Below are 25,204 nucleotides of genomic sequence, written 5' to 3'. Positions count from 1 at the left end.
CTCTTTCTCTCTCTCCTCTCCCTCACATCCTCTCTCTCAAGTTAATTTTAAAATCTTAAAAAATAAATCACTCAATATATGGCATTTAATAATAATTATCAACCACATTCAATATTTATAAAGTACTTTACAATTACAAGGGACTCTTGTGTGTATTATATTATTGAATTGAATTGTATTGTTCCAACGGATGACTAAAGATTGAGTCTACATTTCCAGGAGAATGAGAAGATATGTTAATTACCTACAAGATGCTTTAATAACTTGTTTGAAAGGTTGGCGTGGTAGAAAGGATATGAGCCTGAGCATGAACTAAGGAGGTTTCTATTTCTCTTAGGGCCAGTCATTAGAATCATCTCTATCCCTTTTGGGAAGCCTTGGGGTCAGTATAATATGCACCTGACTGAAAAAGTGGTAAGATTTCAAAGGGTGCAGGAAGAAACAATGAACTTGGAATTGTTTTAATCAGGGAAATCTATGTGAGGCTGCAAATATAGCAATACAAACATATACAAAATGCTTTCACATAATCAGTACCCTATGAGTTAGGTTTTTAACCCCACTCTTTTACAGATGAGAAAACGGAGGCCAAAGCAAGTTCAGTAACTTGGGCTGCACAGCTATTACAAGCAAGGCCAGGAGTCAAGTCTAGAGGACAGAGAACAAGCAAAGTGAGGAGAAAGGAATCAACTTGTTCAGTCTTCCATGTCCACTCATTTACTTGACATCTTCACTCGGTAACATTGTTAACTCATATTTATTGGATCTCTACGTATATCACACTCAGTTTTTATTTTTTGTAAAACAAAAAGAAGACGAGGTTTTGTCCTCCAGGAGGTGCAACGACACAAACTCTTCCTCTTCCTTTGCATGTTGCTCCCCTCACCCTTCCCCCGCCCCCTCCCACTTCTTTGTATCACTGGCAAGTGCAGCATCTGAATTGTGGCGACGCAGTTAGAAATCGGAGCATCAGGTTGCACTTCCCCCACAGTGCCGCTAGGGGCCACCCTCCTCCGCGCAGAAGCGCCGGCCAACGCAGCCTGACTCCGCTGCCGGTGCGCGCCCTCCGCTGATTGGTGGCACCGCAGAGAAGTCGCGCTTTGATTGGGCCGCTGTCAGGTGTCGCTGCCGGCAGGTTCGGCTGCGCGAGCGCGGGGAGGCGGGTGAGTGCGGGCCGGGGGCGGTGGGGGAGTGGCTGGGGGCTGGGGGCGGTCTCCGACGGGGTGGGCTGGGGAGAGTGGGCTTGCTCGGGGCCGAGGGCTGTGGTTAGACCCCGCTGGGCGCCGCTGGGGAAGGAGACCCAGCGGAGAGGCCTCAATGTCAGCGCGGGGACAGTGCCCGCGGCCGGCGGGGGCGGGCAGAGGCTGGTGGAGTCAGGCTCGGAGGGCGGTCGGGGTCCGCGGGAGCTGCGAGAGGACCCCGGAGGGGTCGGCGGGAGCGGAGGCGCGCGGGAGGGTCCGCGTGTGGAGCGCCGGCGGCGCGGGAGACGGTCGGGGTGGGAGTCCGAGGAGCCGCGGGAGAGGAGTCAGCCTGGAGGGTCAGCCCGAGAAAGGGGTTGTGGCCGAGAGAGGCGGTGCGTGGCGAGGGGTCTTGCGCGGAAAGACTGGGTCTCAGGCCGCCTTTGGGCGGGGGGGGGGGGGGGGGGGGGGGGGGGGGCGGGGGGGGAATCCCTGCGGGTTCCACGGAAATAGTGACCGAGCGCGGTGACTCGGCCGAGGGTGGAGGACTGGTTAGTGCTGGGGATCTAAGCGAGAGCTCAGTTCGATGGTTATGTGATGAGCCGCTCGGGGATGGGGTGGCGAGGGGAGCCGGGGAGGGGCGTTGCAGCGAGCTGGGGAAGGAAGGCCGAGGAGCCGGTCGACGCTCAGGACCAGGGCACGGGCGCAGGGCATCGGCGTCGGGAGGAGGACTAAGAACGTGGCATCGGAAGGAACTGGGGGGCCCGCTGGTGAAAGTGGGGAGCGGGCAGTCGGGGGCCCCGAGTTTACTGTATCGGAAGGATTCCTGCCTGAACTTAGTGTTGATGCTTCCCCTCGCTCCAGCCAGTGGGTGGTGGTCGGGGAAGCTGGAGGACTCCCGCAAGCAGCCTTGCATGCTAAGGGGTGAAGAAGTCACCGCGTCTGCCCTCTCTTCCGCCCCGTCTCCAGATCTGACTTCACAGAGATGTTCCCGAGAAAATTGCCACCTGCCCCTCCCATCCTACTTACCCTCCCCCCCTTCCTCCCTCATCCCCTCCTTCCTTTCCTTTCCCTTCCAGGGGTACTGGCTAGAGTAGGACAGCCCTTTAACCAAATGTAGACTCTGAAGTTTTCTTTTCTTTCGCAACAAAGTATTGGGTGAGAGGGGATGGGAGCAGAGCACAGAAAACAGGGGGTGGCTCTTGGAACACCACCTTAAGCCCCAGCTTCTCCCAAAGGTACATCTAAATAAGCCCTCGCTTATTTCATATCTATTTCTGTCAGGCTTCTATTTTTGCTTTGTTAACTGTGAGTTTAGGCCTCTCATCTCTCCTGTAAACAGACACTCCTTCCTCCTGTTACCATCTCTCCTGTTATAGAGTTGCAGTAGAACTTCAAGAACACGATCGCGTGCTAGTATATTCAGTAGAAAACCAGGAAGGCCGCAGTGTAAGAAAGGGTGAAAGGTTAGAAATCTTAGGCAGGAGAAAAAAGCTCCTGCTTCAGAGGAAAGATAAAGATTGCCACAAAGTTCTACTTGCTTAAACCCTGCAGGGACCTTGGGCATGCCACAAGTCATGAAAATTGGGTCAGGTCACTGAAAAGGAGTTCAAAGAAACAGCCTATTAATCAGGAGGGGAGCATACAAGGCCTTCGGTGCACAACTGCAACTGTTAAGTCTAAGGAGAATGCCGTGCCCCCAGGGTGGTTGAGCAAGGGAGACAAGTAGATGGTGAAGACTGGAAAGGACTCACTTTATGTAAAGGTTAACAGTAACTTTCTAATCAAAACGGCAACTCCCGCTGGCAAAATTCTAAAAAAGGAAAAAAACATGCCCGAGCCGGTTTGGCTTGGTGGATAGAGCCTTGGCCTGCTGATTGAAGGGTCTCCGGTTCAGTTCCAGTTGAGGGCATATGCCTGAGTTGCAGGCCCATTCCCCAGTGCAGTGTGTGTAGGAGGCAGCCGATCAATGATTCTCTCTCATCATTGATGTTTCTCTCTCTCTCTCCCTCTCCCTTCCTCTCTGAAATCAATAAAAATATATTTAAAAAATAAAAATAAAAACACACAAAAGAACCTACAACTCCCACTTGTAATGGAAGGGTTTAAATAAAAATACAGAAAGTAATTATTATTGAAGACTATTTAAAATTTCATAAGACTAAGTTAATCCACTTCAGGAGTTTGTGGCTTTCTAGAGTCAGTATTTCTGAGACCTTTTGGAGAATGTGGGAAATTACTGATGTGTGACTCAATTTTATTTTTGGGAAAAAAGTAATAGATATCCATATCCCCATAATTTAGTATTAATAAATGTTAATACTTTTGTATATTTGCTTCAGATTTTAAAAATTGAAATAAACATTATAGATAGGATTGGGAAGTTCCATTCAAATTCTTGTCAGTTCCATTCTTCCCTCGCCTCAGAGGTAACTGCTATCATGCATTTGATGTTTGTCTTTCCAGTCTATTTTTATATTTCTACTATTTATGTATACAGTCATAAACATAAGTAATATTTTTATTTATACAAATGGAACTGTGCTACATGTATTTCTACAGTTTTTATTTGGAAGCTGTCCTTACTGTTTGATTCATTTAAAAAATATTTTTATATGTTTTTATTGATTTCAGAGAGAGGAAGGGAGAGGGAGAGAGAGAGAAACATCAGTGATGAGAGAAAACATTGATCAGCTGCTTCCTGCATACCCCTACTGGGGACTGAGCCTGCAACCTGGGCATGTGCCCTGCTGACTGGGAATCAAAACCATGACTTCCTGGTTCATGGGTCAGCGCTCAACCACTGAGCCACACCGGCTGGGCTGATTCATTTTTTTAAAAAATTGCTCTTAGTCTATCATTTGTGTACATTACATTGTATTTATCCATTCCTCTACTTGCGACATCTGAGTTGTTTTTATTTTTTCCCATTACTGACTGAGGTTATGAGCATCTTTGCACATATCTTATGTGAGAGAGTTTCCCTACAGCAGGGTTTCTCAACCTTGGTACTACTAATATTTTGAATGGGATAATTCTTTGTTGTGGGGGAATGTCCTGTGCATTTTAGACTATTTGGCAGCATGGCTCTGGCTGGGTAGCTCAGTTGGTTTTAGCATCATCCCCATATGCCAAGGTTGCAGTTTGAGCCTGTTCAGTGCACATACAAGCAGCAACCAATGAATGTAGAAACAAGTGGAACAACAAATTGATGTTTCTCTCTCTCTCTCTCTCTCTCTCTCTCTCTCTCTCTCTCTCATTTTCTCTCTCCCTCTCTCTCTAAAATAAATAATAATAATCATAAAGAATATTTAGCAGCATCTCTGGCATCTGCTGACCAGATGCCAATAGCACCTCCCCAGATATGACAACCAAAAATGTCTCCTGCAGATGTCCCCTGCACAGCATATTCACAATTGGTTAAGCACCACTACTCTAGGTATATGTACGCAGAAGCAGAACTGCCAGGTTGTTCTGACTCAAGTTTAAGTCTTAAGATATTCTCACTGATTATGGCTCTAGGCAGGATATTTTTCCATTGTAGTTTCTGGTGTGAGGGACCTTGGCCTAGAGGAGGCTTGGGTCTGTAGTACCAGATGTGGTAGAGAGAAAATTGAAATTTCAGTTTGAAAATGGATTGGAGGCTGTTGTGTGGATGCTTGTATCCTCAGCCTAACAACCAGCATTACACCTATTTCCTTGAACAGATTTTCTGAATTTGGGCATCTTGTTTTTTTAAGGTGGAGCAGATGAAGGAGAGACGGGGGAAAGAGAATTTCAGTGTTCTGATAATGCTTAGAACATAAGGTGCCTTTAAGAAATGTGTGGATTTTTTAAAAAAAATTAATCCATGGTAGGAATGAAGATGGGGGTTAAGGGCAATACAGCTGATCTCTCGTTCCTCTGCCCTTGAATTAAGTCACTGAGTTCAGCACTACTGTAGGGAAGTGGAGAAGGACTAGGAATATTTTGGAATGAATCCAGCATTTGAAATGTCACTTTAACCTTTTCTCATAGGAATCGACAGTAACCTTCCATGAGGAACTGCCTTTCCTATGTGCTGCTGGAGTTAACGGGTGTTTCCTGCTGGCAGAATCAGGGACATGACAGCACTGTAAGGGTTAATCCACTGATCCTCTAATCAGTCTCACAGCTGGAGGTGGGGTGAGCAGAAAAGGGAGACTTTGCTTTTCTGTTATGGATCTCTAGTCATTTCAAGTCTTAGCCCATGTGCATCCTTTCCTGTTGATCCTTCTTACCATAGCTTTGTTTCCCCTAATTCCCGAGTTGTTTCCTCTTATTTCCTCATTCCCCACCCCATACCCCTACCTACTGTCATAGGGCTTGGATTCTGAGCTAATGGGATACTCTCCACTGCAGAGCGGGATGAGTGGGTGCTCCGGCGGGGATGTGGTCATTTCGGACCAGTGAGAGCGAGAGTGCTACAGCCCACTTCTTCCTTGGAGCTGGAGATGAGGGGCTGGGCACCCGTCATCGAATAGGCATGAGGACAGAAGACAGTGACAGCGAGCTCCTTGAGGATGATGAGGATGAAATGGTAAGACTAGAGAAAATGATGTAATTTGGTATTGGGGCCCCTGTTATAAAGAATTGAGATTCCATTTGGAAGACACCTTGCTATTCTTTCCAAATGCATAGACTCCCTCATAAACGGGCCCTATCTTGATGAAGAGGAGGAGGACTGGAGAATGGTTGGATTGCCTCCCTTTGAAGCCCCTACTCTATTGTCTCATGGTTACTGGTTCTCTGGCTCTTCTGCCTAAGCACACATTTCCTACTATGGAAAGGCTCCTATTCTGCAAGCAGTAGGAATCCCTATAGGCACCCCAATCTAAGATGTAAGTTAGGAGACAACTTTTACTCCCTGGGTCCAAAGTCCTGGCAAGAAACTCTGTGCCCTAAAGAGATGAGATAGTGTTCCCTGATAGGGATGGTCTAGGTGGGAAGTTCCTGAGTTCCTGACAGCACTTCCTCTCTGTAGCCTCCTGAACCTCAGATCATTGTTGGCATCTGTGCTATGACCAAGAAATCCAAGTCCAAGCCAATGACCCAAATCCTAGAGAGACTCTGCAGATTTGACTACCTGACTGTTATTATCCTGGGAGAAGATGTGATCCTCAATGAACCTGTGGAAAACTGGCCATCCTGCCACTGCCTCATTTCTTTCCACTCCAAAGGTTAGGGTCTGAGAAGGAAATGGGAAGGAATGGTGTTGGGAATGCTGGACTGGGAAATGAAGTTCTTACTGTCAGATAGTAAAGAAGCCTTCAGTTCTTCCTGACACACTAGAGAGCAGTGCAAAGGGGTTTGTTTTTCCTACATCTTAGGGGAGTTGCTGCAGGTAGTGGAAAGCCCATATTTAAACCTCAGGACAGCTCTACAGCTCTTACGATCTCTTTTTTTTTTTTTACAAAAAACAAAAGGCAAATGTGTTCTTTATTTTAACACTAGATGGGACTCTTGCGATCTTGAAGGACCCTAAAAATAAGTTCTTTTTTATTTTCTTCTGATGGATACTCTAGATTTGGGAAGTTGGACAGAGGATAAGAGATGGGATGGATGGGTAGGGGAGCTCAATGGCAACTAATAGCTTTAATATGTCTATTTCTCTTGCTGTTTTTTCACTCTGTCTCTTTCACTTTCTTTCTTTGGTCTCTACTTTCTTTCTCCATCCCAGGCTTTCCTCTGGACAAAGCTGTTGCTTACTCCAAGCTTCGAAACCCCTTTCTTATCAATGACCTGGCTATGCAGTATTACATCCAGGATAGGTATAGCTTTCTGTTGACTGGTGGGTGGGTGGGTGGCCCTGAGATCATGCCTGTTTAGATAACTCTGGGAGGGGCAGAGTCAAACAAACATGCTTAATTTTTGTACCATATCCTCTTGAGTTCTGAACCATGGCAATTCCCAGTTCTTAAGCATATGAAATCCCTAGCCCTTCCCCATAGTAACCATCCCCACTTCTCCCACCTAATTTATTCTGGGGGTCACAGGAGGGAGGTGTACCGGATCCTGCAGGAGGAGGGTATTGATCTGCCTCGATATGCTGTGCTCAACCGTGACCCTGCCCGGCCTGAGGGTGAGTACCTGGTCTTGTCCAGTCCTGCTCTGCCTTGCTTTCTATGACTTAGCCCAGTTCTCCATCCTCTAGACATCTCCTATGTACCACCTATCTGAGTGAGGCTTTGGTTATTAGATTACTAGAGGCCCGTTGCACAAAGAGATTCGTGCAATAGCCTTCCCTTCCCCTGGCTGCCGGCACCAGTTTTCCTCCAGCACCCAGGACCCAGGCCTTCACTCCGTCCGGAGCCTTCAGTCTTTGCGGCTCCGGACTGAGCCTTCAGTCTTCACTTCACCGCTTCGCCCCTACGTATGCAAATTAACCGCAATCTTTGTTGGGTTAATTTGCATACTCTTCTGATTGGCTGGTGAGTGTAGTGGAGGGACAGTTAATTTACATGTTTGTCTATTATTAGGTAAGATGGGTAGAGTTAGAGCCGTGGGTCTTTGGACTCAGCCTTGGATCTCTTATATAGATATTATTATGTCTATATACCATATAGATATTACCACATTTATCACTAAGCTGTGATCATAGGAACTTGAGGGTTATAAAAATGAAAACTTGAAGAAAAAGGAGTTGGAAGTATTCTACAATTCTAGGCCCTAGGAATGACTGCATACCTCCTTTTCAGAGTGCAATCTAATAGAAGGTGAAGACCAGGTAGAGGTAAACGGAGCTGTCTTCCCCAAGCCCTTTGTGGAGAAGCCCGTGAGTGCAGAGGACCACAATGTTTACATCTACTACCCCAGCTCCGCTGGAGGAGGAAGCCAGCGCCTCTTCCGTAAGGTATGGGGGAATCAGAGCAGTTGAAGGACAAGAATGAGGTTGTGGGGAGGGGAGCTGGAGGATTTGGGGACAAAGTAGAGGCAACATTCTTTTTTTCTTCCTTTTCCTTCCAAAGATTGGCAGCCGAAGCAGCGTTTATTCTCCTGAGAGCAGCGTCCGAAAGACAGGGTCATACATCTATGAGGAGTTTATGCCAACAGATGGCACAGATGTCAAGGTTATGGTGGATATAGGGATTTAAGAGGCTCTAAATGTCTAGGTGGGATGGGGGCTTGGGGAGCAAGTGGAGGCATGTGGAGGGGGTCATAGACAATAAAGGGTGAATGTGAGTGCTTTCATATTCAGGTGAAGATAACCAGCGGTGGAAGTAGATATTTAAATTGTTACTATCAGCAAGGGCAAGGGTGACATGGAAAATGATATAAAATTAGTAAATAATTTCTTAATAAGGATGATAGTGCTGGAATCCCTAGGAGAAACTTTCATAATAATACTTCAGTAGGCCTCAGTAAGAAAAGTGTCAGTTTCCTTGTTCTTTATATTGAGGGTGTATTTTTGTTTTGTTTTTGGTTTTTTACTCTGAAACTAGTCTACAGACCTAGTGCTCATATTGTCTTCTCATATACAGGGTGCGCTGTGGGCATACTCAGTGATGCTATGTACCTGCAGGTATATACAGTGGGGCCAGATTATGCCCATGCTGAAGCCAGAAAATCTCCAGCTTTGGATGGGAAGGTCGAACGAGACAGTGAAGGAAAAGAGATTCGATATCCAGTCATGCTGACTGCCATGGAAAAACTGGTGGCCAGGAAAGTCTGTGTAGCGTTTAAGGTAAAGGCTTATGGGGGTGAGGGGTGCTATATAATGAAGGAGACAGATAGGAGTAGGGATCTGGGAGGAAAAAATGGCTCCATTGTTCTCATCTTGCCTCTTTGCCCTGCATGCAGCAAACAGTGTGTGGTTTTGACCTTCTTCGTGCCAATGGTCATTCCTTTGTATGTGATGTCAATGGCTTCAGTTTTGTCAAGAATTCAATGAAATACTACGATGACTGTGCCAAGATTCTGGGGTAAGGGACACAGTAGTTTGGGCTGGGAAGAATGGGCTTAGAGAAGAGAGTTAAAAAGCTTTTACTTTAATTTTAATATTATAAAAATGCTTTCAAAAGGAAAATAGAAAAAGGGCTCCTCAGCCCTCTTGCCTTCCCAACACTGCACTACCCAGAGGTAATTACAGTTAACAGTCTTAGGCATAATAGTATGTGTTTTTCTGCCATGTATAAACAAATTATATTTATTGTATTAAATGTAATCATATTGTAATACTGTTTACAACTTGACTTTTAAAAAATTCATCACATAATATTTAAAACATTTAAAAATGTATAAGAAATGATGAATATGGTAAGTTTCCATGTATTCACCATTGAGCTTAAGAAATAAAATATTGCTCGGCCACTGTGGCTCAGTGGTTGAGCGTCATCAGCCCATCAACCAGGAGGTCATGGTTCAGTTATCGATCAGGGCACATGCCCCATTTGCAGGCTCGATCCCCAGTAGAGGTCATGCAGGAAACAGCTGATAGGTGTTTCTCTCTCATCTATCTATCTATCTATCTATCTATCTATCCATCTCTATCCCTTCCACTCTCTAAAAATCAATAAAAATGTATTTAAAAAAAGAAATAAAATGTTAAGGATATAGTTGAGGCCCCTCCATACCCCTCACTAATTACATCCCCTTTCTTCCCATCCAGAGGTATTTTGTGTTTGTTAATTTCATACATATATTAATACTTCTATTACAAATGTGTGGTGGATTTGCATGCTTTTAGACTATTTATATAGTTTTCTACAATGTGCTAGTTTTTGTGAGCTTCATTCCTATGTGTAGTTCTGGTTCATTCATTTTCACACGGCTTCTTCATGTTTCTCCTTCTAGGAACACCATAATGCGAGAACTTGCCCCACAGTTCCAGATCCCATGGTCTATCCCCACAGAGGCCGAGGACATTCCCATTGTCCCTACCACATCTGGCACTATGTGAGCAAAAGTGAAAAATCTGGAATAACCTACTTAAGGCACCTAAGTCAGATCAGTAGTTACTTCCCTGACCCTGTGCATTCTGACTAGGTCTCTTCTAGGAAGTTTTCTTAACCTCACCTATATTCCTAACTGCAGACAGTTTTCCTCTGTTCTTTAACATGTCAAGTAGGATGAAATGAGAGGTGGGGTGGGATGAAATGTGGGAGAGGCTCTGAAAACATTCCCTATCTTAGGATGGAACTTCGTTGTGTCATTGCAATTATTCGTCATGGGGATCGTACCCCCAAGCAGAAGATGAAGATGGAAGTGACACACCCAAGGTACAAAGAGTGCCCTGATTTAGACAAGTAGATTTTTTTGTGAGGGAAATGGGGATGGGGCAGCTCTCAGAGGCTTTGACAGTCTCACCCCATATTGAAGCTTCTCCTTATTTCTTCAGGTTTTTTAGTCTGTTTGAAAAGCATGGTGGTTACAAGACAGGGAAATTAAAACTAAAGCGGCCCGAACAGCTACAGGTAAGATGGTGAATCTGGCTTGGAGGAGCAGTGCTTTGAGGAAGATAGAGGGTATGATATTGGGGGCCTCTGAGAGACCAGGATGAAGGGTACCTGGCCAGGATGTGGTCTTCTCACGGATACCCTATTACCTCCTTCAGGAGGTGCTGGACATTGCAAGGCTGCTATTGGCTGAACTGGAGAAAGAACCAGGTGGTGAGATCGAGGAGAAGACTGGGAAACTAGAGCAGCTGAAGTCTGTGCTGGAGATGTGAGAAAGGGGATAGGAAAAGGGAGCCTCTTAACACTGAGAATTGGGGGCTAGAATAGAAACTCATACTATGAGTTTATCCTGCAGGTATGGTCACTTCTCAGGCATCAACCGGAAGGTGCAGTTGACTTACTATCCTCATGGAGTAAAAGCTTCTAATGAGGGGCAAGGTAAGATATAATACCCCCTTTCCATTATCATTCAGATCTCTTGTTCTTGAACCCTTAGATGACTTCTACCACAGATTACCTTTCTGGGCTCTTCAAAAGACCTAACATTTAGATGGCCCCAGTGTTTTCCTCAGATCTAGGTCTACTTACTGCCTTTTATTCCAGCAGATCCACAGCAGAAGGCTGTGGCTCCATCTCTCTTGCTGGTACTGAAGTGGGGTGGAGAACTGACTCCCGCTGGCCGTGTTCAGGCTGAGGAGCTGGGGCGAGCTTTTCGCTGCATGTACCCTGGAGGACAGGGTGAGTGTTTGGGGGAATAAACACCTAGCAGGGCTGGGATAAAATGATTAGAGGATAAGTTGGGGGAAATGAAGGATCTGAGGCAATGGGGAAGTTAAAGGGGGAATAAGCATTCTTTCTTCCACGTGGGAATTTGTGGTATGCATCCCTGGACCTTCCCTTTGCCCTCAGGTGACTATGCTGGCTTCCCTGGCTGTGGGCTGCTTCGGCTTCATAGCACTTTCCGCCATGATCTCAAGATCTATGCATCTGATGAGGGCCGCGTTCAGATGACTGCTGCTGCCTTTGCCAAGGTGCACCCTACAGTTCTCCCACAGTCCCAGCTTCCTTTAGGTAGAGAAGCAGAGAGTTTGGAGAACTAGTTGGGAAATTTAGGGTGTTTGTGTGCTGACTCAGTAGTTTCTCCTTGTTCCGACCCCATTCTGTACTACTGACAATGCGCTGAGAATAATTAATGAGGTTAGGCTCCTTGACCTATATGTCAGTTCTCCTAGTCAGATCTCATTTGATCTCTCAGACCATCTAGGCCAGGGGTCCTCAAACTTTTTAAACAGGGGGCCAGTTCACTGTCCCTCAGACCGTTGGAGGGCCGGACTATAGTTTAAAAAAAAACGATGAACAAATGCCTATGCACACTGCACATATCTTATTTTGAAGTAAAAAAACAAAACGGGAACAAATACAATATTTGTATTTGCATGTGGCCCGCGGGCCGTAGTTTGAGGACCCCGATCTAGGCATAGGGGAACTATGCTAGACTGTAAGGAAAGCTAATAGACTTTGTGCTTGCCCTCCAGGGCCTTTTGGCTCTAGAAGGGGAGCTGACACCCATTTTGGTACAAATGGTGAAGAGTGCCAACATGAATGGGCTCCTGGACAGTGATGGTGATTCCTTGAGCAGCTGCCAGCACCGAGTGAAGGCTCAACTTCACCATATTTTGCAACAGGATGCACCCTTTGGCCCCGAGGATTATGATCAGGTCAGGCTCTCTATCTTTCTGCCCTGATCCCAAATTTCTAGAATTCTAAAAAATAGTGAACAGTAATTGTAGTTACCATGTGCCAGGTACTGTTGTACATACTTTCCATACATTATCTCATTTAATCCTTACCCTTTGAGATAAGTATGGGTCCACAATCTCTTATCCACATTCTCAGAAATCAAAAGAAATCAAAAGAATTTTTATAAGTTTGGCACCAAGATTCATTTGACAGCAAAACTTGACATGATAAGTATTTGTAATCCCTATTTATCCCATTTAGTGTACATAGTCATATTTTGCTGCATAAGTGTATTTGATTATGCCCCATGCCCTGCTGGAAGTATTATAAAGCATATAGCATATGCACTATATTAACTTCTTAAAGTTTTAAAATTTCTCAATTTCAAGCACAGCTGGTCCCAAGGTTTTTTGAATGAAAGGATGTTTTAATTATTTATTGCTGCATAAGAAACTATCCCAAACTCAGTAACTTAAAACAACCACTATTTCATTGTCTCACAGTTCTAGGCTCAACTAGTTTTGCTTGGGTCTCTCCTAAAATTTCCCAGATGTTATCCAGACATTGGAGCTGGAACCATCTGGAGGCTTGACTAGGATGCTGGGATGGCTGAGCTCTCTTTCTCTTTTTACGCTCTCCCAGTGGTCTCAGGGCCTCTCCTCTCTATATGGTTTTTCTAGCATGATAGCCAGACTTCTTTAAAAAACAAACAAACATATATGTATATATATATTTCTGAGAGGAAGGGAGAGGGAGAGAGAGATAGAAACATCAGTGACAAGAGAGAATCTTTGATTGGCTGCCTCTTGCACACCCCACTACTGGGGATTGAGCTCACAACCTAGGCATGTGTCCCGACCGGGGATTGAACTGGTTCATAGGTCAATGCTCAACCATTGAGCCACACCGGCTGAGCCAGACTTCTTAAATGATAGGTTAGGACTCCCCCAAAGCAGAAGCTTCCAAGCTTTTTTAAACTGTAGGCCCAGAATTAGCCTACATAATTATCAACATAATTTTGATATCTTTTATTGGTCAAGCGGTCACAGGGCCAGTCTAAATCCAAGGGAAGGGGAAAGTGACAAAGAATTAATGACCATCTTTAATCCACCATAAGAACTGTGGACCTATACTACTTTTTCCTCATTTTACGGATGAGGAAATCTAGGCTCAGAAGAATCTAAGCAACCTTTCAAGGTCACCCAGTTAGTATGAACCCAAGGAGTCTAACTCAAGAGCTCAAGCTATTAGCCACTGCATTATACTGCTTCACAGTATTAATCACAGTGGATGCCATTACACAATGTCATCCTTCTTCTTGTGTATCCAGGCCACTTTTGACTGAGGAACATATGCCAGACAATGATTTTCCACCATCCTACCACTGAAAATTCCTCATTTCTGATAGAGTCTTTTAAAAAATTTATTTCTTTAAATTATAGTACCACTTTAACCACTTTTAAGTGTACAGTTCAGTGGCATTAAGTACATTCACACTGTTGTATAACCATTTCTTATAGATTCTTAAGTGATCTAAGTAGCTGAGCACATTGCGTTTTCTGTGTTCTTCTCTGAGCAGGACTTGATAAGGGCAGGACCTTGCTCCTTTATTTTCCAATCCATTGCTCAATGTCAAATCCAAAAAACGAAGCCACCTTTCCTCTCTCTCTTTCTTCTTTTTGTTAGCAAGAATGGAACTCATAAGGCCCTCGGTAGAATGTGTGCAGTCCGCCCACATCTGCTTACCCTCTCCCCGTTCTTCATTGACTGTTACTGTCCTAAAAGCTTGAGTTGGAAACTAGTTCTAAGGCAGCACCTCTACTCTGGGTTCAAGCTGTCATCTTGTTTAGAGGAATCCTATATAATAAAAGCCTAATGTGCAAGTTGACCGAACGGCAGAACGACTGGTGGAACGACTGGTCGCTATGGTGTGCATTGACCACCAGGAGGCAGACACTCAATGCGGGAGCTGCCCGCAGGCCCCAGGCCAGCCAAGGCGGGTGCCAGTGCCCCCCCCCCCCCCCCCCGGCCAATCACCCTGGTGATCTGCCCTGATCACCAGCCAGGCCAAGGGACTCTACCCATGCATGAATTTCGTGCATTGGGCCTCTAGTGAGATATTATCTTTATTACCCACTCATGAAAACATTCTGTGAAGATTTTGAGGAATTTGAGTTTCATCTTTATTCCCCGGCATTTTCCATGTATTTTTTTAGAAACCTCAAGAAAAGAACCTAGGTCTATTTTTATTTCCTCTGGACTCCAAGACTTTTAAGATCAACCCTTCATAAATGACTGTGTGAAAGAGCAGTTCCCTCATCTGAAGGCTCTAGAACACCTGGTATGCCTAGTATCTTAAGAGTGCTCATTGGAGTGATTCAACAAACAGATATTATTCACAGGCAGTCTCTGTAATAAGCTCACGAGGATCTGGGCAATTGGTACTTAGCCTTGCTTGCTTTTCATCTCTCTATTCCTCACAGCTGGCTCCAACTGGAAGCACTTCCCTATTTAACTCCATGGCTGTCATTCAGAATCCTGTAAAGGTCTGTGATCAGGTATTTTCCCTGATTGAAAACCTTACTCACCAGATCCAGGAACGGATGCAGGACCCCAAATCTGTAGGTGGGTATGAATACTATCTTCCCTTCAAGGTTTTAGGTATGGATGGGTTCCTCAGACACTCCTGTGTCCTCTCTCCTAAATGACAAGACATCCTCATCTCTCTAGTTCTGCTTCAGATTTGTTAGGCTCTTTGGTTAGAGGTAAGTCTTGGCTTCTCTGTCCGTCTTCCTTCCAGACGTGCAACTCTACCACAGTGAGACACTAGAGCTAATGCTACAGCGTTGGAGCAAGCTGGAGCGTGACTTTAGACAGAAGAGTGGACGCTATGATATCAGTAAGATCCCTGACATCTATGACTGTGTCAAGTATGATGTGCAGCACAATGCGAGTTTGGGACTTCAAGGCACAGCAGAGTTGCTACGTCTCTCTAAGGCACTGGCTGATGTGGTCATTCCGCAGGTGTGTCTCATAGAAGGGGTCTAACCTGGGGATAGGGGCATTGGGTAAGAAAGGAGAGAAAAGGTAGAAGGGAGGGGTGGTATTGGAACCAGAGGAAGGAAACTTAGAGAAGGAATTAGTTGAGTTGCTACAAGTCTCAGGGTCTGCTCTGGCTCTGAGTAAGTGTAACAGACTAACCGAGGAGAAACCTGGAGAGGGGGAATATGGTGGATATGAAAAAAGCCCTAGACCTGAGGTGAAGACAAGCTTGATCTTGAGCCTGAGAATATGAGGCGAGAGGAAGACAGGATTCATTGAGATACTTATTCCTGGCCTATGGCCCCTAGGAGTACGGGATCAGTCGGGAGGAGAAACTGGAAATTGCCGTGGGCTTCTGTCTTCCACTGTTGCGGAAGATACTACTTGACCTGCAGAGAACCCACGAGGATGAGTCTGTCAACAAGCTGCATCCCCTGTGAGGGAGGGCTGGGAGGGGTACTGGATGGAGGGAGGGGCATGTCAGGGGAGCCATTAGGGGAATCCAGACTGGGGACAGCTTGGGGAACCAAGAACAGAAGGAAGGGATACTGGGATGGACAGGAGAGATGAAGTCTTTGAGGGGGAGGAGGAAGTTTGTGGAGGGGTGGGAAGCTTCCGGATTATTCGATGGTGTGAGTGACTTAGCTATTACCTCAGGTATTCCCGAGGAGTGCTCTCCCCAGGCCGCCACGTTCGAACACGTCTCTATTTCACCAGTGAAAGCCATGTCCACTCCCTACTCAACGTCTTCCGTTACGGGGGACTTCTTGATGTAAGGATCTTTCTTCTTCCTTCAGCCTATGAACATCCTTTTCCAGCATTCTTTTACTCTCCTCTTCATGCTTTTTTTTCCCTCTGCAAGCTTTCTTTGGTCTTCTTGTCCCTCTGGCCATCCCCAGACTCCCTTGGCAAGCATTGCCTTACTTCTTTTTGTGTTCGGTAGGAAACCAAGGATGCACAATGGCAGCGAGCTTTGGCTTACCTTAGTGCCATCTCAGAGCTCAACTACATGACCCAGATTGTCATCATGCTCTATGAGGACAACACACAGGTGAGGAGCTAACAGGATGGGATGAGGAGAGGGCTCCTTCTTTCTCCTCCATCCTCTTTTAGGAAAAAACTGGTTTAGCCTTAGAATTTGTCAAATCCATCCAGGTGTGGCACCTAGGTACAGCATGACACAGAGCATCTAGAGCAGCGGTTCTCAACCTGTGGGTCGCGACCCCTTTGGGGGTCGAATGACCCTTTCACAGGGGTCCCCTAAGACCATCAGAAAACACATATTGAATATATAATTACATATTGCTTTTGTGATTAATCACTGTGTTTTAATTATGTTCAGTTTGTAACAATGAAAATACATCCTGCATATCAGATATTTACATTACGATTCATAACAGTAGCAAAATTACAGTTATGAAGAAGCAACGAAAATAATTTTATGGTTGGGGGTCACCACAACATGAGGAACTGTATTAAAGGGTCGCGGCATTAGGAAGGTTGAGAACCACTGATCTAGAGGTTCCTACTGGAAAAGAAAAGGTGTTTTGGGATGGTGTTGAGCCAGAGAGATACCACAGAACATAGCTCTGGTATTAGGGAGAGTATGGAATTTGGGACATGTTATAATGATTCTTTTTTTTTTTCTCAAAAATTGTTATACATATACCTTCTTCATCTGGCTGCACAAAGATATTTTTAAATGTCCTGCTATATGCACTGCAGCAAAGCTGAATTATTGTGGGAGATGGATTCGGAGGGTCGTAGAAGGGGAAGTTGGAAAGTCATGCCAAACAGTTAATCTCAAACAGTAGAGGTGAGGGAATGAGGATCCTGTAGTAACTCTGGACTATAGTTAAAGGGAAGCTCTAATAAACGAGCCCCAGAATGAAGTAAGACACTGATACCTCAGCCCTGGGAGGATACATTCTCTTGAGTTCCTCTCTGTTGTCCCTGCCTGGTCGTCCACCACCATATCCAGCTTCTCCAACTGTCCCTTCATCTGGTGATGCCCCATAGGATCCTTTATCAGAGGAACGATTCCACGTGGAGCTGCACTTCAGCCCTGGAGTGAAAGGTGTCGAGGAAGAAGGCAGTGCACCAACTGGCTATGGATTCCGTCCAGCCTCTTCTGAGGTGGGTCAGAGTGCTGGGATTTGGGACTGGAAGATTTAGGAACCAAGTGGTTGGGAAACTTGGAACAGTACAGTGAGGTAAAAGGTTTGGGAAGTCTGAGATCAGGAGCCTGGGAGCCATTAATACGTCTCCTGTGCCTGTTGTTGCATAGAATGAGGAGATGAAAACCGACCAAGGCAGCATGGAGAACCTGTGCCCAAGGAAGGCATCAGATGAGCCAGACCGTGCATTGCAGACTTCACCCCAGCCCTCTGAGGGTCCTGGCCTCCCAAGGAGATCACCCCTCATTCGTAACCGAAAAGCTGGCTCCATGGAGGTAATGGGAGGGGCTTGGGAGAAAGAAATGGTGGAATGCTCATAGGACATTATCCATGAATCCTCTGAATCCCCTTGAGGGATGACTCTTGGGACCTTAAGCAGAGTCCTCCTACCCCTGTTGGATATGTTTTACTTAAATATCTTTTTCAAAGCCAGTCTCCCAGTAATGCTCCTTTAAACTGGTTACTACTTCTGAGGTTAAAGAGATGCCAGTGAGAGGTGTCTGAGAGAGAAGGATTTTAAGAGATGAGCATGAGGAGGAGGCCTCTGGATGAATTTAAAAAGGCTTCTTTAAAAGGAAATCGAGTAGAAACAGTATGAGCTCTGGTCTGAAATTGCAGTCCAATACTTAGAAGCTGTGTGACCATTGACAATTAACTTCTCCAAGCCTCAATTTTTTTTCATGTATAAAGTTTAAGTAATATCCACCATATAGATGCTCAGTAAATAGTACTTACTATGATAACAATGCAATTGGTATTAAAGGCTAGGCCCTCTCCATCTCTTTTTTGCCTTGGGTAAAAATTATAGCTCAACAGGAGCAAATATGCGGTACTTTACATTAATCCTTTTAGTCTGGCCAGTGTGGCACTGTTCATTGAGCATCAGCCCATGAGCCAGGAAGTCACTGTTCAGTTCCTGGTTAGGACATATGCCTGATTGCAGGGTTGATCCTTAGTAGGGAGCATGTAGGAAGCAGCCATTGATGTTTCTCTCTCACCGATGTTTCTTCTATCTCTCTCTCCCTCTCCCTTCCTCTCCCTGAAATTAGTAAAAACATATTTTTTAAAAAATTAATCCCTTTAGGATTATCTATACTAGAAAGGGAATCAAGTCTGAAAATCTGTGTTCCCCTTGTTCTAATGAGCAGGCTTATGGCCATGGGCCTGTGTTCTGCTATTCTTGGAGTTTGTCTCTAGTCCTGTAGCCTAGAGGAAGGAACTGTTGTAAATCTCACATGTATCTAGCTAACCTTTCTTGGGTTTTGGTCTGTTTCTCATGGAAAGATTCTTGTCCTTTTTGGCCCTGTTACTCTCTTTTTGACCCCATAATGTATCCGGGTCTCAGGGACTCTGACTGTCTGATTTGAGTCCTGTTTTTATAGATGAATCTGTTCACCTCCCTGTGTGCCAACTCTGTCTTAAAGGAATTGATCTTTCCATTTTAGGGATATCTCAGAAGAATCTATAACTAGCTTGATAGGTTCAGCAAGAGATTTACAGTTAAGATTTTGGAGAAACCTGAGAAGACAAACTAGTCTGTGTTTTGGACTCATCTTTTTCTTCCTGAAGATTTTAAAGTGGATTTGAAGTTGTGAATACTCAGTTTCTTTGGGTGGGATATGCATCATTTTCTCTCAGAGGTGTAAGTTAACAACTCAGTATCCACAGTGCACTTGTACCCTTCAGGTTCATGTGAATAGATCAAATGGATAGAATGACATAATCTTCCATCAATAAACTGCTCCTCCCCCTCTAAAAGTCTTCCCATTCACATAGTCTGCAGTCTCTCTGGCACTGTTGTGCTTTACCCCCTTTTCCTTCTGGTTTAAGCAGTTAAGAGACATAGGAAAGGCAGAGCTCTGTGTATCACATCTCAGATTTGATGCGATTGCCATTTCTTTCAGACCTATAGGAAGCTTCCTGTTGTGATCACATTTCTTTCTTTCAATTACTAGTGTAGCTTATCCAGGATAACTGTTGCCCAAGATGTGTTCCTTCAATTTGCAAGAAAATCTTCTGTCTTCTCCTTGGTCACACAGCCTTTCAATATTAATATGTTCTATATTATCCCTATCAATTACAACCCTTCCCCATCCCTTCTTCTCCTCTTGCTTTGGACTATTTTAGAATACAAACCTGTGACCTTCATTTTCTCCAGTCCTAAAATTAGGTCTGCCCAATAGGCACTGGGGCTTTCGGGGGCCTGGGGGTTAAAGGAGCCTTGACCGGCTTTCCACCCGGTCTGATTTCAGGTCATGAACATGCAGTGCACAGGGAACCTGGACCTGATCCCCTTGCGGGGACGGCGCCGCAGGAGGTCAGGAGACCTCCCCCGGCCTTCCCCAGCCATCGGCCTACAGCCCCGGGCTATGTCTACCACTCACCTGGCATCCTGCACACAGGTGTTCCTCCCTACTTCATCTTCCTTTTCTGCCTCTGTCTTTGCCTTTTGGGATTTAGGGATTCAGAACACTGTTGGGGTTGGGGTGGGCATATGTATGTGGGGGGTTGTATGATTGGACCCTTGTGGGCTTTTTAGAAATCAGTTTCATGTCTCTAAAAGTGGAGGGGCGGGCTTCTTGGTTCAGATAAAAGACTGCGTATAGTTTCCATAGCCACAGCTGTCTTATGGAAAGAAGAGAGGGCCAGACTTTATTTCTTATTGTAGCTGAGCTATTGTCATTAGCTTGCTGAGTCCTGCAGAGAGATAGATAGTATTAAGGAACCCTGCTCTGCTGAGAACTGAGAATGGTTGAATAATGATTTCTCAGATTTGGGATGGGAGGACTAGGAGCACAGGCATCTTGGAAATAGACATGCCTTCTAGTATAGAAGGATTCTCTGGACAGTTTCCTTTTGCTCTGCAAACTACACTCTGTTTCCTTTTCTTCCTCCTCCTCCTTAAAAGATCCTTTGGTTCTTCCAAACTTTCTGACATTGCTTCGCTTTGTAGGGGCAGGAATTCAGGATCTGCTGAGTCGAGTGGCAAATGGTAACATAGAGTCCTTTTTTCTGCAGGTGCTTTCTGAGACTTCGTCTTCCAGGCCTGGTGGCTACCGGCTCTTTTTGTCTTCACGGCCACCTACGGAGATGAAGCAGAGTGGCCTAGGTACGGTTTTCCAGCTTCTCTCGTCTGTTGTTGGGAAAGGGTGTCTGTCTGTTCTTCAGAGTTTTATTGTGGGAATTGGGGTCATCCAGTCAGTAGAATTGTCTGGTGGGGCTAGGGAGGATGAATTTGGAGAAGCCATATTTAGGTGTGAACTTTGATCCCAATGACTATTTCAATTCCAGGAAGGTGTTTGTCTTCTGGTTTTCTATACCAATCCCCCTTTCTCTGACTGAAGGGCATTTTTTGGCTTCTCCTCTCATTCCTTATCTGTCCCTCCAGTGTAGCCCAGACCTTAAGGGGCCATGGAGACTCTGAATCTTCAGAGTTATCAGAGACAGAGCTATAAATAGAGGTACTCATGAACCCTATAAGTGTTATATTCCTCATTTGGAGAATTTGTGCCATGTCTTTCTCTGAGATCTGTGTTTATTATATCCTTGCTCTGACCCTTCCTATCTCCATGTCCTCTCTATCATCTCTCCTAATCCTGTAATTTTTTTTCCTTCCTTCCTGAAAATTGAGGGACAAATCTGAGACTGGTATAGTGGCAGAGGCTTCTCTCAGGACTTTGAGGGAATGTCTCTTGATTTTTTTTTTTTATTCCTGGAGAGGGGTGGAGAACATCATTCAACCTTTCCTCAGAACACAGACTGCAGGAAGGACCAAGCTTCAGAGGGTATTGTATTCTTTGGGAGTGGGGAGTGGTCCTTGGGAGGGGCTATCTTTGAACACAGTGCCTTGTGGACCAGTAACTAAAAATGGCAGGTAGCGATAATTGTGTGGGGCCTGGGCTTGGTTCCCTGGCTTTTTCTATCTTGTCCTATATTCTCTTCATTTAGCTCCTTTGGTTTTTCTGTTACCTTTCTTTTTGGCAGCCAATTTCTTGGCCCCAAAATGGTCAGAATTTGGACCAGCAGAGAAAGATTTTGGTAACTTTCCAGGCTAATTTTATGGGAGTAGGTTGCCTTCTAGATTCCTGAAATGAGATAGATGGTTTGGTTCATGAAACATAAATGACAGATGTACACATCTGTGATACAGCCTCCTCATCCCAGAAGTCCCAGTAAAGAATAGATTTCAAGTAGGCTTGAAAAGAGGATAGGTGTGTCTGGCCCAGTTAAGCGGAAGTGCTGTCATGAACAAGGCAGAGGTATCGGCATGGTAATTGACAGATGGTGTTGGTAAGATGGAGACTACCTTCTGAGATGATCCAAGAACTGAGCAGGACAGGATGGCAGGACTGCACCAGAAAATTATTTAGTAGAGGAAATAAAAAAGCTGGGGGTGGCTGGGGACGAAGCCAGCTAGTTTCAGATTCTCTGAAGAAAAACAGACAATTTAGCAACCCTTATTACTTTCTGAAACCTCATTCTCTAGAGCCTGTTTGAGAACGAAAGGTAGAAGAAGTTGCTGCATAGAAGAGCAGTCCTGAATTCAAGGGTGGAGATTACTAGCCATCTGAGCTTTCTTAATTTCTGTGGTGACCCCAAAATGCTGGGACCCCTGAAACTATGGCCCCTTCTTTGTAGGATCAAAAGAAACTGACCTCCTCCCTACTTTATTCATCTTTCCTATGAATGTTAAGTTCTCAAGCCAAACCCAGGGTCTTGTCTAAGATGGATTTGGAAGTAGTGGGGCAAATGCCACAAACTTGGGTGTTAGTCTTATCTCTTCCTTCCCACTCTGTCCTCATGGGCCATATATGGTAGGAGAAGGGACTATGAGTCCCAGTCCTACTCTTGATCAAATATTTGGGACGATGACTGACTTGATTTATTTGCTTCAGAAATTTTTCAGGTTTTATTTACTTCTCTGATTGGCAATAGGGTTCTCTTAGATTTCTTTGGACATCTGATTTGGAGCATAGGGCTTAAAAGACAAACTTTTGAGAGCAGGGAAAATCATCTTTTTTGTTGTTTCCTGCTCACTAGGTCCTCTTCAGTAGGGTGCTCTGCACATAGTAGGCAGACCATACATATAATCACCTGACTTTTCACATGCCTTTCAATTTGTGTCCATCTTCACTTCAGAAACAACCTGTTTCTTCTTGATAAAAAAATAACTTTTTTCCCCCCTAATTGAACACAGTTGATCCTCGGAGTCATGAGATCTGGATTCTAGTCCAACTTAGCTCCTAACAAACTGTATGATCTTGAACAAATGAGGTCCCTTTTGAATCTCAGTGTCTTCATCTGTAAAATGAGAAGGTCGAACTGGATAATTTTTCAGCTTTAAAAATTCAGTGAATCTCATACTTCCTTTCTTGGGAAAGGTAAAAAGGCCTAAACGGAGATAGAAGGGAGGGAATGTTGGATGAAAAACTTAGGAGAAATTGGAACTTATGAGAACTTGGGATTTGAGATGAGTGTTCAAAACTTAGTCTGTAGTTTCAATCAAAGTTCTTTACTTTTAACCTATAAGGGATTCGATATCTGGGTTCTTTGAACCTTATATCCAGAGTAAGGAACACGGAACCAAATCTAGGGATATATAGAGTGATTGCCTATTCTTTTTGTATTCCCGAGAGCCATGTGGAAAGCATAGTCTACCTCTCTCAGTAGCTTTGAGTCCCCTAATATCACTAACCCTGCATTGTAGTGATCCCTTGTATCAGCCATGTAGATCTTCAGGAGAATCCCTACTTTGCTTGCTCAGTATAGCTATGAAAGTAGTGAAAGCTGTTTGTGGCTGTGTGTAGTAGCCACAAGATGGTGGCTCTGAATGGCTGTGTGTGTGTGTGTGTGTGTGTATCTTGATGTTGTCATGTGATGTTGTGTGTACTTCTGTGTGGTAATTGCAGCTTTGCGTGGCTACTAATGCACTCCCGGCCTTGCAGGCTCACAGTGCACAGGGCTATTCAGCACCACAGTGCTGGGTGGCTCCTCCAGCGCCCCGAATCTTCAGGACTACGCCCGCAGCCATGGCAAAAAGCTACCGCCTGCCAGTCTGAAGCATCGAGATGGTATGTGGGTGGGTTTGGGGGAGCAACTCTTTTCTTCATTTGTCCTCCAGCAAGGACACATTTCAAGTAATTTATGCTTAAGATGGCACTGATGCTGGCCTTATAACAAGTTTATTCATCAATTATAGAGAGGAGAAGGAACCAAGGCCTCATCCACCTCCATTTGCACTCTCTCTCACCATACAAGTATTACTTATTTATGCTTATCCCTTCATGAACTCCCACATACAGCCCTGCTACATCAATTTACTCCACCTCTATATTCTTTCCTGGATTCTGGTATATAGGGGTAAGGACCAAGGAGGATGATCAGGAAGAATGTAGTCAAGCCTTGATTAAAATCCTGGAAATCAGGGATGGGGAAGTTGCTTAGCAAAGTCTGGAAAGATAATATGGAAAGAGACTGGGGGAAGGGATGAAAGTTTCTACAAATATTTTATTTCTAGCCCTAACCGGTTTGGCTCGGTGGATAGAACATCAGCCTGTGGACTCAAGGGTCCCAGGTTCGATTCCGGTCAAGGGCATGTACCTTGGTTGCCCGCACATCCCCAGTAGGGAGTGTGCAGGAGGCAGCTGATCGATGTTTCTCTCTCATCGATGTTTCTAACTCTCTATCCCTCTCCCTTCCTCTCTGTAAAAAATCAATAAAATATATATTTTTTAAAAAATATTTTATTTCTAAATGATGAAAAAGAGGATGTGGTGGTGAAATTAGAGTTGTTTGTAGGGCTGTATCGTGGTAGAGATGACACATGGATTCCTAAGGAGAGATACCAAAGGAAAAAAATTGAAATGTGGTAGTTAGGAATCTAAGGGTGGGGGTGGGAGCAGGTCATATACTAACTGTAAAGAACAGAGTATGTTGCTGGCAAATTCCAGAGCAGAGGGTGGGGACAGGAGTGGGTATAATCCCCATGATGTCTTTTCTCCCCAGAGTTCTTGTTTGTCCCGGCCGTAAAACGATTTTCTGTGTCGTTTGCAAAGCATCCGACTAACGGTACGTTTGCTTCTGATTCAGTGTCATTCATCATCACCATGTCACCCCCAGACACTTAACCTCTGAGTTCTGACACCGATTGTTCCTCTCCTACCACTGTGTCAACACCCTGCTGTCTCTGAATGAAACACTCACTAAGTGTCCCTCTTGGGACATATCCCCTGTGTGACAAACCTTAGCCTTGGCTGCAGCCTGGCTGCTCTATCCCTGTAGCAACTCAGGGTATTACTTCCATGGTCACCATCATCACCACTGTGTCACTTTTTTCAGCATCATCACCAAAACATTCAACCTCTCTCTTTCCCATCACATGACTGCTGGGCTTTGTACAAACAGAATAATGGTTCCCCATCTTAAGAAGAAAATAGTATTTCCTATATTATCCTTATTTCTTCTTTCCAGCCCCAACCCCACAACTCAGCTTATGTAATTTTTATCTTCCTATTTTTTTCTCCAACTCTTTTGTTGGAGTGGATCACTAGTTTGTTTCCCTCGGGAGCAATGCTGCAGTTCCCAGCTCCCAAACCTACCTATAAGGACCTTGGTCTTGAGTATATAGTCTCCCATCTCCATATTCCTGTATCCT

At 44.9% G+C, this 25,204-nt stretch overlaps 1 protein-coding gene across 25 annotated transcripts in view; it reads left to right on the top strand.

The window, feature by feature from the left end:
• The first annotated feature begins 1,077 nt into the window (after positions 1 to 1,077).
• Positions 1,078 to 25,204, top strand: part of PPIP5K1 (diphosphoinositol pentakisphosphate kinase 1) — a 48,918-nt gene continuing 24,791 nt past the window's right edge. For 4 of the 25 annotated variants that reach the window (XR_004966069.1, XM_036299330.1, XM_036299392.1 and 1 more), the window contains exons 1-28: positions 1,078 to 1,163; positions 5,196 to 5,292; positions 5,559 to 5,736; positions 6,181 to 6,376; positions 6,877 to 6,967; positions 7,193 to 7,278; positions 7,895 to 8,049; positions 8,165 to 8,266; positions 8,719 to 8,880; positions 8,997 to 9,118; positions 9,990 to 10,091; positions 10,328 to 10,414; positions 10,534 to 10,609; positions 10,750 to 10,859; positions 10,947 to 11,029; positions 11,195 to 11,329; positions 11,501 to 11,622; positions 12,127 to 12,309; positions 14,815 to 14,956; positions 15,132 to 15,355; positions 15,682 to 15,809; positions 16,031 to 16,145; positions 16,317 to 16,424; positions 17,393 to 17,509; positions 17,661 to 17,825; positions 19,803 to 19,952; positions 20,569 to 20,659; positions 23,496 to 23,621. Coding sequence is in view for 24 of the 25 variants with exons in the window: in XM_036299330.1 (XP_036155223.1) it covers positions 5,587 to 5,736; positions 6,181 to 6,376; positions 6,877 to 6,967; positions 7,193 to 7,278; positions 7,895 to 8,049; positions 8,165 to 8,266; positions 8,719 to 8,880; positions 8,997 to 9,118; positions 9,990 to 10,091; positions 10,328 to 10,414; positions 10,534 to 10,609; positions 10,750 to 10,859; positions 10,947 to 11,029; positions 11,195 to 11,329; positions 11,501 to 11,622; positions 12,127 to 12,309; positions 14,815 to 14,956; positions 15,132 to 15,355; positions 15,682 to 15,809; positions 16,031 to 16,145; positions 16,317 to 16,424; positions 17,393 to 17,509; positions 17,661 to 17,825; positions 19,803 to 19,952; positions 20,569 to 20,659; positions 23,496 to 23,621 (3,328 nt within the window). In the remaining variant the exon portion in view is untranslated. Of the gene's footprint in view, positions 1,164 to 5,195; positions 5,293 to 5,558; positions 5,737 to 6,180; positions 6,377 to 6,876; positions 6,968 to 7,192; positions 7,279 to 7,894; positions 8,050 to 8,164; positions 8,267 to 8,677; positions 8,881 to 8,996; positions 9,119 to 9,989; positions 10,092 to 10,327; positions 10,415 to 10,533; positions 10,610 to 10,749; positions 10,860 to 10,946; positions 11,030 to 11,194; positions 11,330 to 11,500; positions 11,623 to 12,126; positions 12,310 to 14,814; positions 14,957 to 15,131; positions 15,356 to 15,681; positions 15,810 to 16,030; positions 16,146 to 16,316; positions 16,425 to 17,392; positions 17,510 to 17,660; positions 17,826 to 19,802; positions 19,953 to 20,568; positions 20,660 to 23,495; positions 23,622 to 24,555; positions 24,619 to 25,204 lie in introns of those variants that run through there. The other 21 variants (XM_036299386.1, XM_036299447.1, XM_036299377.1 and 18 more) reach the window with 18 other exon arrangements.

This window comes from Myotis myotis, unplaced genomic scaffold, assembly GCF_014108235.1.
Source record: "Myotis myotis isolate mMyoMyo1 unplaced genomic scaffold, mMyoMyo1.p scaffold_m19_p_1, whole genome shotgun sequence".
In the NCBI taxonomy this organism is placed as follows: domain Eukaryota; kingdom Metazoa; phylum Chordata; class Mammalia; order Chiroptera; family Vespertilionidae; genus Myotis; species Myotis myotis.
The sequence above is the reverse complement of the archived record's forward strand: the minus strand, read 5'-3'. Positions and strand labels throughout refer to the sequence as shown.